Source organism: Coffea arabica, chromosome 2e, assembly GCF_036785885.1.
Source record: "Coffea arabica cultivar ET-39 chromosome 2e, Coffea Arabica ET-39 HiFi, whole genome shotgun sequence".
NCBI lineage: Eukaryota > Viridiplantae > Streptophyta > Magnoliopsida > Gentianales > Rubiaceae > Coffea > Coffea arabica.
This window is the reverse complement of record NC_092313.1, coordinates 55,398,897-55,416,215: the sequence shown is the minus strand read 5'-3', so window position 1 is coordinate 55,416,215 and position 17,319 is coordinate 55,398,897. Positions and strand designations below refer to the sequence as shown.

Here is a 17,319-nt window from a genome sequence, read left to right as displayed (position 1 = left end):
TCAATTCATGCACCAAAATTCATCCAAATCACACCAAACTTGGAGACCACTTAGCAAACCCCTTGGAGATTATATCTAGCTAAGGAAGAGGGGAGCTTTCACGGTTTCTTGGAACTTTAAGAGGGCCGAAAATTCTGATCTTGCAAACCAAAGGAGTAGGTAATGATCAACCCATGGATTCTTATCTTTTAGAGATTATATGGCAAGATTTAACTCATGCATGCACTTAGTTACTTGATTATGGTGTAAAAATGTGATTGTGGGCTCTTGGAATTCCCACACTTGGGTTGTTGTTGTTGATTTGATGATTGATGGTGATTATATTGTTGGTTTAGTGATTATAATGATGCATTAGTGGTGGGTAATTAGTAGGAACTTCATTGGGTGTAAGAAGCAAAAACTTCCGATTCTACCCCTGTTTTATTCGGCCATTTTAAGGCCAGTTTTTAATGAACTAATGGCTTGAATTGGATGCCTATATGATGTATTAGAGGTGTGGAAAATTTCATTGAAAAATAATGAGGTTTGGTTGGGCAAATGAAATTTTTGTTCGAAACTAGCAATCTGGAAAAACTGATTCGCGTATGATCTGACCAGTGGTAGTATTTTGGCCATAACTCTGTCCTCGGGTGTCGAAATCAAGTGCCGTCAGTGGCGTTTGAAACTAGACATTCCTAGCTTTAATTTGAGATAAAATGCACGTTCTGATTCTTTGTGAGTGATCCGAACCAAACGTTTTAAGTTAGCTGTCCTGTCTCTCGGATTTGCTGGAATGGCTTGTTGAGGCAGCAACTTGAGGCTCAATTTTGAGCTGGTTGCTTGCCGAATTTCAGAACATTTCCTTCTGTGAACTTTTAGTCCCGTGAATGTATTTTCTAACGCCATAAACCATGCCTCATTCCGAGTTAAATTGATTGAGTTGTGACTAAAACAAGAGGACTGCCCTGTTTTGGAAAAACGTAGTATTTGGACTGATTTGGGGCAAAACTTGGGAATGATTTTATTAATTGAAGTTCTTGATGCTAAACACTTACCAACGGTATCATGGATGTATCTTAGACCTTTATTTCACAAATGAACCATGGTTGGATAGCTTTCTTGATTAAACGATTTGAATTGGGAAATGAAGTCAAAAGACAGGTTGCTTTAGAAATTTTCCTGAACATTGGATGATTAATTAACTATCTTTCCGAAGGTATTTTTCCCTTAAATTTGATAGAGAGATGCCTTTCATATAGGAGTAACATATTGCAAAATTTTATACCAATCCAAGTTCGTTTTGACTCTTAGCTAAGGTTCCAATTTTGAAAACTCAAATCTGGAAATTGTTCACCAGACTTGAATTTTCCTAACTTTGAGCTACCGTATCTCGGTGCTCGAAACTCCAATTTTCAATCCGTTTGTTCTGACCTAAACCTTACTTACACCTCTAATTGATTTATAAATTTCAAGGGCTAGTTTGCAACGAGTGAATTTTTCCGAATTTCCAAAGTTAGCGAAAAACCAACCCCGGCTTAATTCTGAATGTTCTGGAACAGCAATTTCATGCCCATTTTTGAATACCTTCCACTTAGATTCATGGAAAAGTGTCTTTTAAGAACTTTTAGTACTTTCTAAGAGGTTTCCAACGGTACCAAGTTTTATAATTTTGGACCTACTGAGTGCAGGATCTGATTTTTCTAAATTTGACGCGCAAAGCTGAAATTTACTGATTTCTTAGAAAATGAAAATTTGAAAACTTGTTACTCCTTCTTGATGATAATTGATCGCTTTAAACTTGATTTCATGAAGGAAATCAGTTTCTCTTGTGTTAATAAAACCTCACTTTTGAACCTTTATTTTGAGTGGCTAAGGTTCTTGGTTTGAGGTATTGACTAGTCCAAATAAGCGTAACTCCTTTCTTGATTAATACGTGATTGTGAGTGAAAAATACTTGTTAATTGCTTCAGGTGCTCAAGCGAGTCTTGAAAAGAATCCCGGAGGGGACAACTAAAGATTTTCTCGCTCAATTACTTTTGAATTGGTGAGTGTCAAGTGCATGACTTGTCGTGTTTACTTGATTTACCTGCTTATATACGTGAATATCACTTGATGAGACGAGTGTGTACTTTATCGCACTCGCTCTCCTTTACTTGAACTTTACTTGTATTAACTTGGTTTTCAAAGTCGATTGAGTGAATCTCGTCGACTAAAATATACCCGTTTTCGTGTGCGTGTCGTGTTGCCATGCATGTCGTGTATGTCGTGCGTGTCTTGTTGTCGGGTGGAGTGAACCTCCTCGACTTATGGGGACGCCCAATTCTCTTAACCAATCTTGCAACTCGAGCCGGCATGGGCTTGGTCGAGAAGCTTGATAAACCAAGAGAGTAACAAACCACAACTTGATCTTTTGAGATCTTGTTCGGCATACTCGTGGAGTATCGCCCTTTTCGTGCGTGTTCAAAAATCAAAACTTGATCTCCTGAGATCTCGTGTGGCATACTCGACGAGTATCGCCTTTTTTTTTTCGTGCGTGTTTGGTTTCGGATCCGAGAGGGTGGAATGTTGGTCGGAGGAAGTAATAAGTGAAGTTTCTACGGATAAAATACCCACCAGGATAACGGAGTGTCATCACGAGGGGGTATCGGATCGAGCCGTGGCGAAGCAAGAGGAAAATAGCTCCTGAGAGCTCCTATATCCTTGAATTGTTTCTGTTTATTTTTTTTTCTCGCTCGAACTGTAAATTACTTGAATATTGGGATTGTTATTTGGACAACGTGCTTGCATGTGTGTTTTCTTGGCCTCACGAGCGTTTCGCTCACCCCGTAGATTTGTTTTCCTTAACAGGAATGGATGGAGTGAAACTCGTTGGAACCCTTTGGATGTACTTTTGTATTAGGGTTCAATTGTAATTGGCTAGACATTTTGGCTATTGTATATATTTGGGAATTGATGTATCTTTTGGATCCTGACGTAAGAATTGGATAACGGATGTATTTTGAACACGTGGTACAAGACTTGGATATTCGATTTTGGAAGCGAATTTTCCTTATTAGACTGGTATAAATTGTTATATATTGTTAAGTTTGAATTGATTTGTCTCGAGTCCTGGCGAGAGCTAGGCAGGCGTTCCGCGGATACCCTTGGGTTCGCCCTTGGGAGAAGTGGGGGCGTCACAGTTGGTATCAGAGCTTAGGCTTTAGATCTTTGTAGTGTATCCTAGGCTTAAAAGTTTAGGATACCGGACTGTGGGACTGGTTTGAATGTTAAGTGACTACTTGTAGGAAAAAAAAAAAATCAGAGTAACTTCGCGTGGCCTCTGCACGGAGTGAGCTTGGGCCAAGACGTGATATGGTCCCAATTATGTGAATATGTATAAAAGACTAAGTACTCTTCTTGTGCGTAAGTTGTGAACTATGAAAGTGGTAAGTGTAAAACCTTTATCATGCTATTTGAGGTAGATAGATATGTACGTCAGGTAGGGATCTTAAACTTTGTAAATTTGTACTTGGGAGCGTACGGCCTGAGTTGTAAATTCTCTTAGTTCTGGATTCTTGTACTTGAGTACTAAATACTTTTTCTGAGAGAATACTTGTGACTTCGAAAGAGATATAGTCTCGTATATTATAGTGTGAATAAAAATCATAAGTGGATTTGAGATAAATTCTGATGGCAAAGGTCAGAGCCCGGAGGATTCTTGTATTGGACTTGAGATCTCCATTATGGGAAATGAACGAGAAAAAAAAAAAAAACTAGACCCTTTTGACTGATATAGTTAGAATTGTTAGGGGTGATGCTAAGTGTTGAGGCCATTGTATTTTGCATGACTGTATGGCCTACTTTTGGGGCACTTGTTTGACTTTAGTCTTCTGTGAGTAAAAGTACTTTTGTGGCACCTGTGTACTATATTTTTGTGATTTTCCCCTGACTTGCTAATTGTATGGATTGTGACATGTTAATGAATGTAAATTATTATTATTTTCAATGTTTTCGCAATTGGCCCTTGTTTCAAGTATTTTCTCGCGTATTTGATTTATTTCTTGCACTAGGCATACTTAGGTTATGGAAGGGCTAAGAAGGGGTCGAGGCCGTGGGCGAAGGACTGGACAAACCCAACCTCAAGGGGATGAACAAGGATCGGCCACTAGACCGACCCAAGGACAAGAAAATATGGAGGTTAACCAAATGACTACTGTCATTAATAGGATGACTGACATCCTAGAACGATTAGCTGAGAGACAGGAACCAGTGCCAGTTAACCAACCTGGGGGCCAGGATAGAGGGGAAGATAGAGCCTTAGAGAGATTCTTAAAGTTCAACCCGCCTAAGTTCATTGGTGAGCCTGATCCTGAGGTAGCGGAGAATTGGCTAGAAAGAATGACTAATATTTTCGCAGCCCTAGATTATGCGGAGGAGAGACGAGTAACTTTTGCTGTCTTTCAGTTTGAGGGTGCAGCACGTGCTTGGTGGGATATGATAAGGGGAAAATGGGAAAGAGTACAAACCCCTTGGACTTGGGAAAATCTTTTAGGAGAATTTAATGAGAAGTTTCTCCCGCCCTTAGTTCAAGAGAAACGGGAGGACGAATTCATAAAAGTGAAGCAGGGGGCGTCTAGTGTGGCTGAGTATGAAGGAAAATTTACTAGACTTTCTAGATACGCCCCAGAATTGGTAGCCACTGAGAGGAGAAGGATAAGGCGATTTGTACAAGGACTTAACGTGGAGATTCAAGAGGGGTTAGCAGTGGCCCAAATCTCTACTTTCACTGAAGCCCTAGAGAAGGCGCAGAGAGTCGAAAGTGCAAGGCTGCAAGTTAAGGATTTTCATGCCAAGAAAAGGGGCACTCCTAGTCATCCTCTTGGACAAGCAGATAAGGGTGCCCCACCTTCTAAAAAGGAAAAAGGAACGGGAGGAGTAGAGACATCTGGTACACAAAAAAAGACTCAATCAAGAGGAGGCCACAATGGAAGGGATCAACCGAGGGAGACTCCTCCAAGTGGTCAGCCTGTGGCTCCTCAAGTTATTTGTGGTTATTGTCGCAAGCCTAACCATACAGAGAATGAGTGCTGGAAGAAAATGGGAAAGTGTTTGTATTGTGGCAGCACTGAGCATCAGATCGCGAACTGTCCAAGTATACCGAATGAAGGAGGTAGTACTCAAAGGCTTGAAAAGTCAACCGCAAAGCAGTCTAGTGCTGGAGGAAGTCGATCTAAAGCACCAGCTAGGGTTTATGCATTAGGCTATCAACAGGTTTCCAATCCCGTTAAGGTCATTGAAGGTATAATTTTTGCTTTCTATTGTTTAATTAAGGTTCTAAGTGACTATAGTACGACGCACACTTTTAAAAAATCCTAGATTCATGAGATAGAATCAAAGTTTGACTACTAATTGGGTGAGTAGAAATTGTGAAATGGGTTGCAGAAGGTAAGTTATTGTTTGACCTGATAAGTGTGACTATTAAGGGGTATGACTGTTATCCTAAGTGTGAATTTCGAGGACGAAATTCTCTTAAGGGGGAGAGGATGTGAGGACTCGCAAAAAAAAAAAAAAAAAAAACTATTATTTTATGCCTAATTTATGGCTTAATAAATTATTTAATTGGATTTTATTTCCAAGGAATATTTTCTAGTCTTATTAGACCTAAATACATGGTAATATAACTTCGTTATATTTTTAAAATGATTCGTTTCGAAAATTAATTCCCTAGAGCGCGTTTCGTAAAAATAGTGAATAGTACTTGGAGATTTTATCCGCGTAGTAGCACAATAAGCTTGGAATATTGGAGACTTGTACTATGGTCCTAAAATAGGTAATCTTATGAATAAATATTCAAGTGATAGTTAGTAGTGTAATCGTTATAAGAATTTTCCGAAAGTTTCGCGTTATAGCGTTAAATTTGACGGTACGCGTTTTCACGCGCGCGACTTCAATTGAGGGACTTTAGACCCTTATTCCGGGACAATTAAGAGTGAATAATATTTACAAGAATATATATGCCTTGGAGGTTTAGTGCACTAGTGAACCAAACGCACGAGAAAAATCGAGTCCAAACGCATCCTAATTGCACTATTTCAAGTTGACTTTGAGATGCATTTTGCACCACACAATGAATCTTTCTTAGGAAGCCACAATTGAACCAACACTCCTTCTCTCCTCACTTCACTTGGCCGTGCAACAAGAAAGGAGAAGAGCTCTCCATTGTTCTTCATTTTTCATCTTCAATTCATGCACCAAAATTCATCCAAATCACACCAAACTTGGAGACCACTTAGCAAACCCCTTGGAGATTATATCTAGCTAAGGAAGAGGGGAGCTTTCACGGTTTCTTGGAACTTTAAGAGGGCCGAAAATTCTGATCTTGCAAACCAAAGGAGTAGGTAATGATCAACCCATGGATTCTTATCTTTTAGAGATTATATGGCAAGATTTAACTCATGCATGCACTTAGTTACTTGATTATGGTGTAAAAATGTGATTGTGGGCTCTTGGAATTCCCACACTTGGGTTGTTGTTGTTGATTTGATGATTGATGGTGATTATATTGTTGGTTTAGTGATTATAATGATGCATTAGTGGTGGGTAATTAGTAGGAACTTCATTGGGTGTAAGAAGCAAAAACTTCCGATTCTACCCCTGTTTTATTCGGCCATTTTAAGGCCAGTTTTTAATGAACTAATGGCTTGAATTGGATGCCTATATGATGTATTAGAGGTGTGGAAAATTTCATTGAAAAATAATGAGGTTTGGTTGGGCAAATGAAATTTTTGTTCGAAACTAGCAATCTGGAAAAACTGATTCGCGTATGATCTGACCAGTGGTAGTAGTTTGGCCATAACTCTGTCCTCGGGTGTCGAAATCAAGTGCCGTCAGTGGCGTTTGAAACTAGACATTCCTAGCTTTAATTTGAGATAAAATGCACGTTCTGATTCTTTGTGAGTGATCCGAACCAAACGTTTTAAGTTAGCTGTCCTGTCTCTCGGATTTGCTGGAATGGCTTGTTGAGGCAGCAACTTGAGGCTCAATTTTGAGCTGGTTGCTTGCCGAATTTCAGAACATTTCCTTCTGTGAACTTTTAGTCCCGTGAATGTATTTTCTAACGCCATAAACCATGCCTCATTCCGAGTTAAATTGATTGAGTTGTGACTAAAACAAGAGGACTGCCCTGTTTTGGAAAAATGTAGTATTTGGACTGATTTGGGGCAAAACTTGGGAATGATTTTATTAATTGAAGTTCTTGATGCTAAACACTTACCAACGGTATCATGGATGTATCTTAGACCTTTATTTCACAAATGAACCATGGTTGGATAGCTTTCTTGATTAAACGATTTGAATTGGGAAATGAAGTCAAAAGACAGGTTGCTTTAGAAATTTTCCTGAACATTGGATGATTAATTAACTATCTTTCCGAAGGTATTTTTCCCTTAAATTTGATAGAGAGATGCCTTTCATATAGGAGTAACATATTGCAAAATTTTATACCAATCCAAGTTCGTTTTGACTCTTAGCTAAGGTTCCAATTTTGAAAACTCAAATCTGGAAATTGTTCACCAGACTTGAATTTTCCTAACTTTGAGCTACCGTATCTCGGTGCTCGAAACTCCAATTTTCAATCCGTTTGTTCTGCCCTAAACCTTACTTACACCTCTAATTGATTTATAAATTTCAAGGGCTAGTTTGCAACGAGTGAATTTTTCCGAATTTCCAAAGTTAGCGAAAAACCAACCCCGGCTTAATTCTGAATGTTCTGGAACAGCAATTTCATGCCCATTTTTGAATACCTTCCACTTAGATTCATGGAAAAGTGTCTTTTAAGAACTTTTAGTACTTTCTAAGAGGTTTCCAACGGTACCAAGTTTTATAATTTTGGACCTACTGAGTGCAGGATCTGATTTTTCTAAATTTGACGCGCAAAGCTGAAATTTACTGATTTCTTAGAAAATGAAAATTTGAAAACTTGTTACTCCTTCTTGATGATAATTGATCGCTTTAAACTTGATTTCATGAAGGAAATCAGTTTCTCTTGTGTTAATAAAACCTCACTTTTGAACCTTTATTTTGAGTGGCTAAGGTTCTTGGTTTGAGGTATTGACTAGTCCAAATAAGCGTAACTCCTTTCTTGATTAATACGTGATTGTGAGTGAAAAATACTTGTTAATTGGTTCAGGTGCTCAAGCGAGTCTTGAAAAGAATCCCGGAGGGGACAACTAAAGATTTTCTCGCTCAATTACTTTTGAATTGGTGAGTGTCAAGTGCATGACTTGTCGTGTTTACTTGATTTACCTGCTTATATACGTGAATATCACTTGATGAGACGAGTGTGTACTTTATCGCACTCGCTCTCCTTTACTTGAACTTTACTTGTATTAACTTGGTTTTCAAAGTCGATTGAGTGAATCTCGTCGACTAAAATATACCCGTTTTCGTGTGCGTGTCGTGTTGCCATGCATGTCGTGTATGTCGTGCGTGTCTTGTTGTCGGGTGGAGTGAACCTCCTCGACTTATGGGGACGCCCAATTCTCTTAACCAATCTTGCAACTCGAGCCGGCATGGGCTTGGTCGAGAAGCTTGATAAACCAAGAGAGTAACAAACCACAACTTGATCTTTTGAGATCTTGTTCGGCATACTCGTGGAGTATCGCCCTTTTCGTGCGTGTTCAAAAATCAAAACTTGATCTCCTGAGATCTCGTGTGGCATACTCGACGAGTATCGCCTTTTTTTTTTCGTGCGTGTTTGGTTTCGGATCCGAGAGGGTGGAATGTTGGTCGGAGGAAGTAATAAGTGAAGTTTCTACGGATAAAATACCCACCAGGATAACGGAGTGTCATCACGAGGGGGTATCGGATCGAGCCGTGGCGAAGCAAGAGGAAAATAGCTCCTGAGAGCTCCTATATCCTTGAATTGTTTCTGTTTATTTTTTTTTCTCGCTCGAACTGTAAATTACTTGAATATTGGGATTGTTATTTGGACAACGTGCTTGCATGTGTGTTTTCTTGGCCTCACGAGCGTTTCGCTCACCCCGTAGATTTGTTTTCCTTAACAGGAATGGATGGAGTGAAACTCGTTGGAACCCTTTGGATGTACTTTTGTATTAGGGTTCAATTGTAATTGGCTAGACATTTTGGCTATTGTATATATTTGGAAATTGATGTATCTTTTGGATCCTGACGTAAGAATTGGATAACGGATGTATTTTGAACACGTGGTACAAGACTTGGATATTCGATTTTGGAAGCGAATTTTCCTTATTAGACTGGTATAAATTGTTATATATTGTTAAGTTTGAATTGATTTGTCTCGAGTCCTGGCGAGAGCTAGGCAGGCGTTCCGCGGATACCCTTGGGTTCGCCCTTGGGAGAAGTGGGGGCGTCACACACTCTCTCTCTCGGTTAAGAGTTGTTTTGCATGACAAGAGACAAATGAATTGGTGTAAGCTTGGTTTAGTAGTTGGACAAATGTCCAACTAATGCCAAGTGTCAAATGCATGAACAAATAAAATTTTAAACCTTGCACTTTAATTCCATCTCGCTATTACCCCACTAGTTTCTTGTCTACTTCGTATTAAATTTCCATTAATGTGAATCATGCATGAATTTAAAATATTCTAATACACTTAAGTATAAAGCAATCAATTAAACACTCCAAGTAGTCGATAATCCAACAAAATTGTACATTCAAAATTTCTAATGGTAATGTATGCAATTAGATATAAATTTTTGAGCACTCACACTACGAATTCTATTATTCATTTCTCAAGTGGTAAAAACAATTAAACACTTAAATTTATCAATAATAAGGTATATAAAAATTAAAATGAAAGCATGAAATTTACACAAAATTTCGGGTCCTCACAGAAGTTCACTTTTGAAGAATGAAATTCATATTTAAAACAGGGGAAAGTGGATCCGCAGCCTGGTCCCTCGCGGATCGGGTCGCAAATGTGGCAGCCCCACCTCCCTCTAGGGCATACCCAAGGGTTTGGTGGACCACCTGTCCAACTCTCGCCAGGACTCGGTCACGCGCTATGAAATTTTAGAACAATAATACCAATAATAAAGGCGATAACAAATACAACCTCCAATGTGTACAGTTATGGATCTCAAATGCCCGTACAATCTATGAATACAGCCACGGAGTCGAATTCACAAAATCAAAACCACGCAAGCAAGCTAGAAATTCTAAGGAGTGCTCACGTGAGCAACTAACAAAATTTAGACAAGGTCTATGCCTTCCCCAATTCAACCTCTCATGTTCTCATCCCTGTAAGGAAAACAAATTCATAGAATGAGCTAAAAGCCCAGTGACGTTCCAAGAAAACAGACAAGTAAACTCGCATACATGATACTATTCACAGGATATCGGAAAACAAGTCATACTCAAACAGACCGTGACATATGGTTTAGTAATCAGGTAACCAAATAGATCATGCATTAATATACGGTAAAGAACACATTTATGTCAAAAGGATATAGGCTGCTCTCAGGAGTAGGTTCCACAACTGCTTGTTTGAGGTTCGTTGACTCTCCGTCAACCAAGAAATTATAATATCCGTAAATCACCACTAAATGTCAATCTCCGTCCATCGATCATCCCCCTACCGGCCCTGAACACCAAAAGTACCCATGGTTCGTCAATCTCATCGACCAAACCCTTTACCGGCTCAATTTGACCAACTAGCCATGGGGTTGGGCTTATGGCCCTAGGTATTCAAGAATCAAGTATTCATGATATGACTTAAAGCCCCAAGTATTCAAGAATTCACGAGTAAAGTCATTGGTTGTTATCCAACGCTTACGCAGTTATTGATTGGAGCCGTTAGTTCTTACTTAACGCTCCGTATCAAAGATTTCACAGTGTTCAGATTAGAGTTCCAGTCAGAATAAACAGTATTAGGAAATTCTTCCTTTACCCAAGGTTGCCCAACTTATCCAACCGCTCTAAGGCTGGTCTCAAACAAGAGGTCTAACGAGCGCTCAGTTCAACCATTACCGACTTATATTCACGCATACGCATGAGTAACCCAAGTTCCAACTTACCCGACGTCTCGGATAAGGGTCTAAGGGTCCAATTCAACCTCTGTAAGAAAAATACAGCCGGCCTACATTCGTACACACATATACATGCAAGATCAAGTAATTCAAATTCACAGAGATTGAGTGTACATAAGAGCACACTCGCCTAGACAGGATCAAGTCACAAGTAAGCTCAACATATCATGTTTTCAAGCATTTCAAGTATTTCAAGTCCAAATACAGGTTACTTGGAAATCAAATTTGTTGGTACATGCACGAACAAGATATCAAAAGTTTAGTCGAGTTAGGTCAAGTGCAATAAAGTACACACTTGCCTATGAGATGACAAATCAAGTGTCTAGCAATTTCTAGCAGTAATGAGCACGAAACATGCAATGGGAACACTCACCACGGCAACATGCTTAAGTGTTTGCCTCATGAGCACTTTCGGCGACATCTTCAAGTTCTAAAATCAAGTATGTAAAGTGCCATGAGATCCCTTACTCCAAGCTACCATATTCAAAGGAAAACACTTCCAAACCAACCAAGTTATCTCAACTCCAATCATAAAACCAAGGTTAAAATGGTTCTACAACTCCAACTTGAAGTTGGAAATGAAAGCAGGAACAACTTTCGAAGAATAGAATTTTCTCTAGTTTTGCGCAATGCTATTTGAAAAATCATATCTCAAGCTTCTTAAGTCCAAAATTTATAAACTCACTACAACAAAAATGACCTTTAATGGCATTTAAAAGTGTCAGTAAAGATAATCTAAGCTGACACTTTACTTTTCCTCACACCTCGGACAAGTGTTGTCCTTTCCAATATGGGGATAGGTTCGTACTATTCAAGGTGTTAGGAAAACTATGCTATTATAGCATCTCATCTGCCAACAAAAATCCATTTTCTTAACAATGGAAAGTATCAGAATATTGTCGAAGTTGTTGAGCTATGCTGACACTTTTAACTGCCCGGATTTTTTTTTTAAATAAAGAAGCAACCTGATTGTGCTTCCTGCTATACATTCCGTCAATCAGATACCCAAAGGACTTGTAAAATTATCCCAAAGAATAGAATATTGTCGTAATTTAAAGGCAAAAGCAAAAGCTAATGCTCAACTATCATTTATTGAACTAAAAGTCAGTAACAAGTACTAACATAGCTAATCGAAACTGGGTTACAGAGATTGGCACATAACTGGGTTACAGAGATTGGCACATAACAAGTACTATTATAGCACCCATAAACTGGATTACAAAGATTGGCACATAACAAGTACTATTATAGCATCCATAAACTGGGTTGCAGAGATTGGCACATAACTCTGAGGAATGACATGACCAGCTGCTGCAATTGGTGAACAATCACGTATTGCATTGCCTTGTGGCATGAGACTAAAGACGAGAGATGTCCTGCAGGGCAAAGTGTACTGATCAGTTGAGAAATTTCTTCAACCTATGACATTCTTGGGCAACTATCAAATTACACTTAAGCACCAATATCTACCTTCCGCCACTAGAACGATGTGAAACCGCAGGCCTTAGACCAGCTGTAGCATGGATGAGAGCCTTGCCTGTGAGAAATAAAAGGTCCCCAAGAACAAAGCCACTATCAGCCAGGTACCAGCGGCCATTGGGGTCACAAACCTGGAAATAATAGGAAAGAACTGGTGGATAATTAATCAAGAAAAACAAAGTGTTGAAGCATTACAATCCCAAAAATGAACTAGTTGAAATGTAGAAAAAATGTATAAGCAGTTAAAAAGGAATCCAGGAAATTAGTATATATTGTTACAACCTACCTACTAATCATTAAAAAAAAAAAAGTCCAAATATAGGTTACAACACCTGAAGTCCAGGAGCATCTGAGGAAATTAGCGTCAACAGCCCCTTCTCTACTTCACCATTTCGACTCAGCTTTCCACCTCCTGTAGATCCTTTTCCATTTAGTGAGTGTGTACCGGAAAAGGTTGCAACAAGCACTGATGAACTAAATTGTTAGCAGGCAATGGGCTATCGTCAAGCAAGTGGTTGAAAACACTGTTGATACATTCTAAATACAGATAAGAAAACACTAAAGTAGACCACTAAAAGCAAGCATATATACTCCAAAAAACATGACTTCTATTTTAAGTTCAAAATAGAAGTCATCTCTAAGAAATCCCCACAAGCATCTTGATATGATAAAAGAGAATCAATCCAAGAAAACGATCAAGAAATGTAGGCCACTAACTCTCACTCCTCCTCGGCTATTTGCCCTTTCTCACTGACATAGATACCATCAAGGAACTTCCGGATATCTTTGTTCTACACATGGCATTTCTGTCCACAATAAGAAAAGGTTGTATATTAGCTATTCGGCCAGATGAACTACATTTTAAAGACAAGTGACAAGGAACAAAACTTGTAGATTCAAATATCATAAATATGGCACAGAGTGTCTCTTACTTGGTTTATCAGGGAAGCAGATCGGGAAACAAGCTCAACGTCATTGGTATCCAACACCAATTCGTCCTTAACCTTCTCAGACCAGATAACAGTGACTTCTTCAAGCATATCCACCTTCCTCACCTGATGCAGAAAACATCACACATTACAAAATGTTTCCCTATCAGAAAACATCACATATTTTTTTGGTTTTGATCTAACATTTAAGGGACTGACTGCAAGTAATTAATTATAATTCATGACTAACATATGAAAACAAATAGAGTATATCGCTCAAATATTGCAATTTGACGTCGAAATCAATTCTCATGCTTTCTTGACAAATCCAACACGGTTAGTTTATCTTCCATTTTAGAGATAATTTCAGAAATCTCTCTTTAAGGTTTCTAACAACTCCTTCAGCTTTAGGTTTGATCATCCTTTAGGTATTATTAAACTTACATTATACGCAAGAAAGATATATGTATATGTATAATCCTCTCTCTCTCTGTCTCTGTCTCCGTCTGCTGTGATTTCAGCAGTGGACTTTTGTGCATACCAAACACATAACTAAACTTACAACCGATTTATTAGCCAACTCCTAACTTTGGCTGGCTAATAAATTAAATTAAAGAGTTCCAATGGTAGCAGCAATCAGTTGAATTGAAGCTGTCACAAAATGATCGAAGCAGGTTTTGATAACTACCCCTTCCATAACTAAAGGAAAAATATCCAAGAGCCTACCAATACCTTAGTAACACTTGTACAAATAGCCACTTAACAAGACTACAAAAGAGTCCTTGCCTTGATAACAGAGGCCTATCTCTTTCTTTATTTTAATGCCTTCTCTCTGTCAAACATTGTCTCAATTGCAACATTCTTTCCCTACATTTCTTATCCACTTCGATTTGATAACAAATTTAATTCGTGATCATGTCATTGTCATGCATCATCATTGTAGGAAGACCTTTCATATATTGGCTTTAATTCTTCTTTTAAGCCTATAGATTATCGCTGACACGAATAGAAAAATACCTTGTCCGCTGCTAGATGTTAGGAGTACATAATATAGATGCAGACTTCCCAATGGCTTCTCGTCACTCATCAGGATAACATTAACAAACTACCACTAAGGACCGACGTTGTCTTAGTCATGTGCACTTTGGAATCTTTTACAGCATCAATACTACCTTCTACTTTGGAATCTTTTTTCAGATGCCAACACCACCGGCATCCACTCCTCAACCACCGGAACTTCTGCAGCAACCACCACCATCATCCTCCCCTCCTATGCCAACAACCACAGCTTCCACCGTCTCATCGTCCACCGCTCTTCCACCACCCATCACCGCCACCACCTCCACCTCTTCACTCCCTTCCACAACCACATCACCTCCTCTACCTTCTTTACCTTCTCCTTCCCAAAACCCTCAACCCCCAACATCCACCCTCAACCCCCAAATCACCAACTGACACAAAATAATTACCCAAAAAGAACTCAAAATCAGACAAAAGTAAACAAAATGAAATTTTCAAAAAATTAGAGAAAAATTAGCGGATGGTTTACCAAGGCGAAAGTGCTAGTGCCGAAGTAGAGTCCAGGAGGAGGCGACATTTGCCTCTGATCGCTGAAATCCAAGAAAGAATAAGTGCAGATGCTGCGAATACCGCCCTAAATCTAAGGTCTCTCTCAGACTCAAAGCCCTAATTTTCGTCGGACACCAGTTTGGATATTAGAAATGTTGGGGAGATCGGCCAGGGCTTCCCCTTGCTTCTGCATTATTCAATAAGGCAGAGGGCAGAAGAGTGGCCGAGAGAGGCGGAGGGCATAAATTGGTAAGAAAATTTTGCGGGGAAAGCAAAATTTTGGCCAAGAGTTTTAAGAGAGAGTTTGCCGAGAGAGAGAGAGAGAGTTTGTGAGAGAGATAAGAAGAAGCAAAATTTCACGAGGAGGCAAAATGAAGTTTTGAGATTTCACTTAAGTGTTTTGGCAAAGAATCTTCCGCCAAAATAAAACTACGTCGTTTTGTGTTTTAATTTTTCTTGATGTATCTCACATTTTCACAAGTGTTATGATAGAGAGCCTAAAGATACATTATTATTTTTATATTAGATAAAATAAAAAAAATTAGAGCATATATTATTAAGTTGATAATAAGTGTCATAATAGAAATACTATAATGACATAAACCAGTAAGTGTCCTTATAGACATGTCAGAAAAGGCCATTTTTGTTGTAGTGACTTTATACCTTTGGAAAATTGGCTCAAAGGATTACGGTTTTCCCGAAGTTACATTTGTAAGATTCTGTCCAAAAATCAGTCAAATTATAGTCTCAAGTTGCTGCTTTATCCGGTAGAAAAACAGAACAGGTGTGAAAATTTAGTCAACTTTGGAAAATCACAGATATTCATAGGAATTGAGAAAAATTCTGAAATTTTCACGGTAGAAATCCCTCTGAATCTAGTTTCAAACGCAATAAACGAAACTCAATTCTGATTTTTCTACATAAAGTTATAACTAATTTTCCAAAGTTATGCAGAGCTTCCTGCGGAAATTTCCAGCAGCAAAACAATGAAGAAAAATAAGGTAGTTCACCTTTTAAAACCTTTCATTTTCCACTCCAATTCACTACTCATACCAGGGTAACTATCTAATCATGTGTTTAGGGCAGTAATACGCATCACACAAAACCAAGAAAAAAGCTATATAAAGTCACACTCTCTCTCGGTCAGCTTTGAGCAGAATTCCAGCCATGAAAACAGTGAAAGAAATTGTATTCTTACCACTTAAAACTCATGATTTTGGTTTAAATCTAGCACATACTTATAGCTTAACATATTATAGAGTATTTTGAGCAAAATTGATCTTAAAATCATCATGAAAATTTAGAAATCAAGGCTGCAATTCTAGCCCTAAATTTCGGCCAGCAAGCAGAATTTTCTCCAATGGTTTTTCAAACATTCCTCCAATTAATTTCCTAATTTGTCAACCAAACCTACCTAACAAATCCATAAGGTTTCATCACCAACATAACAATAAATACATATAAGCCAAAATTTCAACAAGAAATACATCATAATCACATATACATACAAACCCTAGCAAAACCATGAAATTGCCACAAACATGCTTTCTTTAGTTTCTATAACATCAAATCTCAAATAAGATAAGAAAAGAAAACTAAGGTTTCTAGCCAAATTCAACTCTTTACCTCCAAACCCAAAGATGACAAGCAAATCAAGAGGGATGAAAGATTTTCTTCTTCTAAAACTTCACCAAAATCTTCTCTCCAAGCTTATCTCAAGATTGATCGGAGTAGATTAGGATTTTTCGTTGGATTCTTCATGATTTGAATAAGAGATAAAGGCTGAATTTTTTATTTTTTTTTTTGTGTTTTCTCTCCCTTTCCTCTCTCAAAATTTCGTCCATGATGTGTGCAAGAAGAAGAAAATGATGAAAATAAAAAGGTTTGGTCAAGATAAGAAGAAGAAAGCATGGTCTTAGTCAAACTTAGTTGGTCAAGCTTGGTTGGCTAATTGACAAATATCAAGAAAAGATGTATTGTCTATCTTTTTGCCTCTCTATTTGTCTCTAATCACTAACATATCTAATGCCCCTCTAATTAACTCTTAACACTTCTTGTTATATAATTTCTTTTGCGTAAAACTCCCTCTAATCCTCCAAATTTATCGCACGCACCTCACTAATCGATCACACTAGTATCATGCACTATAAAATTTAACATGTATCAAATTAAACATGCACCAAGGTAAATAAAGTAATAGGGTTAAGAACACACCTCAATCATCAAAGCAACTACAAATTCAAGGCAAGTAAGAAAAACAAAATAAAAGATAAGAACCTAATTTTCGGGGCCTCACAGCAAACCTGCTTCTACT

At 38.3% G+C, this 17,319-nt stretch overlaps 1 protein-coding gene and 2 long non-coding RNA genes across 3 annotated transcripts; 2 read left to right on the top strand and 1 right to left on the bottom strand.

The window, feature by feature from the left end:
* Positions 1 to 2,953, top strand: LOC140037308 (uncharacterized). The gene is made up of 3 exons (XR_011841232.1): positions 1 to 159; positions 1,950 to 2,023; positions 2,827 to 2,953. It is a non-coding gene; the product is annotated as an uncharacterized lncRNA (long non-coding RNA).
* Positions 2,954 to 6,197: 3,244 nt separating this feature from the next.
* On the top strand, positions 6,198 to 9,079 carry LOC140037307 (uncharacterized). Its single transcript, XR_011841231.1, has 3 exons — positions 6,198 to 6,356; positions 8,147 to 8,220; positions 9,024 to 9,079. It is a non-coding gene; the product is annotated as an uncharacterized lncRNA (long non-coding RNA).
* A 3,072-nt stretch (positions 9,080 to 12,151) lies between these two features.
* LOC140036348 (uncharacterized) lies at positions 12,152 to 13,110 on the bottom strand. The gene is made up of 4 exons (XM_072077720.1): positions 13,077 to 13,110; positions 12,840 to 12,973; positions 12,499 to 12,638; positions 12,152 to 12,404 (listed from the first exon to the last, which is right to left on the bottom strand). Exons 1-4 carry the CDS (start codon positions 13,108 to 13,110, stop codon positions 12,245 to 12,247), a joined length of 468 nt encoding a protein of 155 aa, XP_071933821.1. The 3' UTR covers positions 12,152 to 12,244.
* Positions 13,111 to 17,319: the final 4,209 nt, after the last annotated feature.

Bases quoted from the DNA above. Each gene is read 5' to 3' on its own strand.
- LOC140036348 (XM_072077720.1), bottom strand. From the start codon at position 13,110: ATGTTTTTTGGAGTATATATGCTTGCTTTTAGTG. The intron at 12,974-13,076 runs GTCTACTTTAGT...TTAGTTCATCAG, and splicing joins ATATATGCTTGCTTTTAGTG to TGCTTGTTGCAACCTTTTCC. The intron at 12,639-12,839 runs GTGTTGTAACCT...TATTATTTCCAG, and splicing joins CAGATGCTCCTGGACTTCAG to GTTTGTGACCCCAATGGCCG.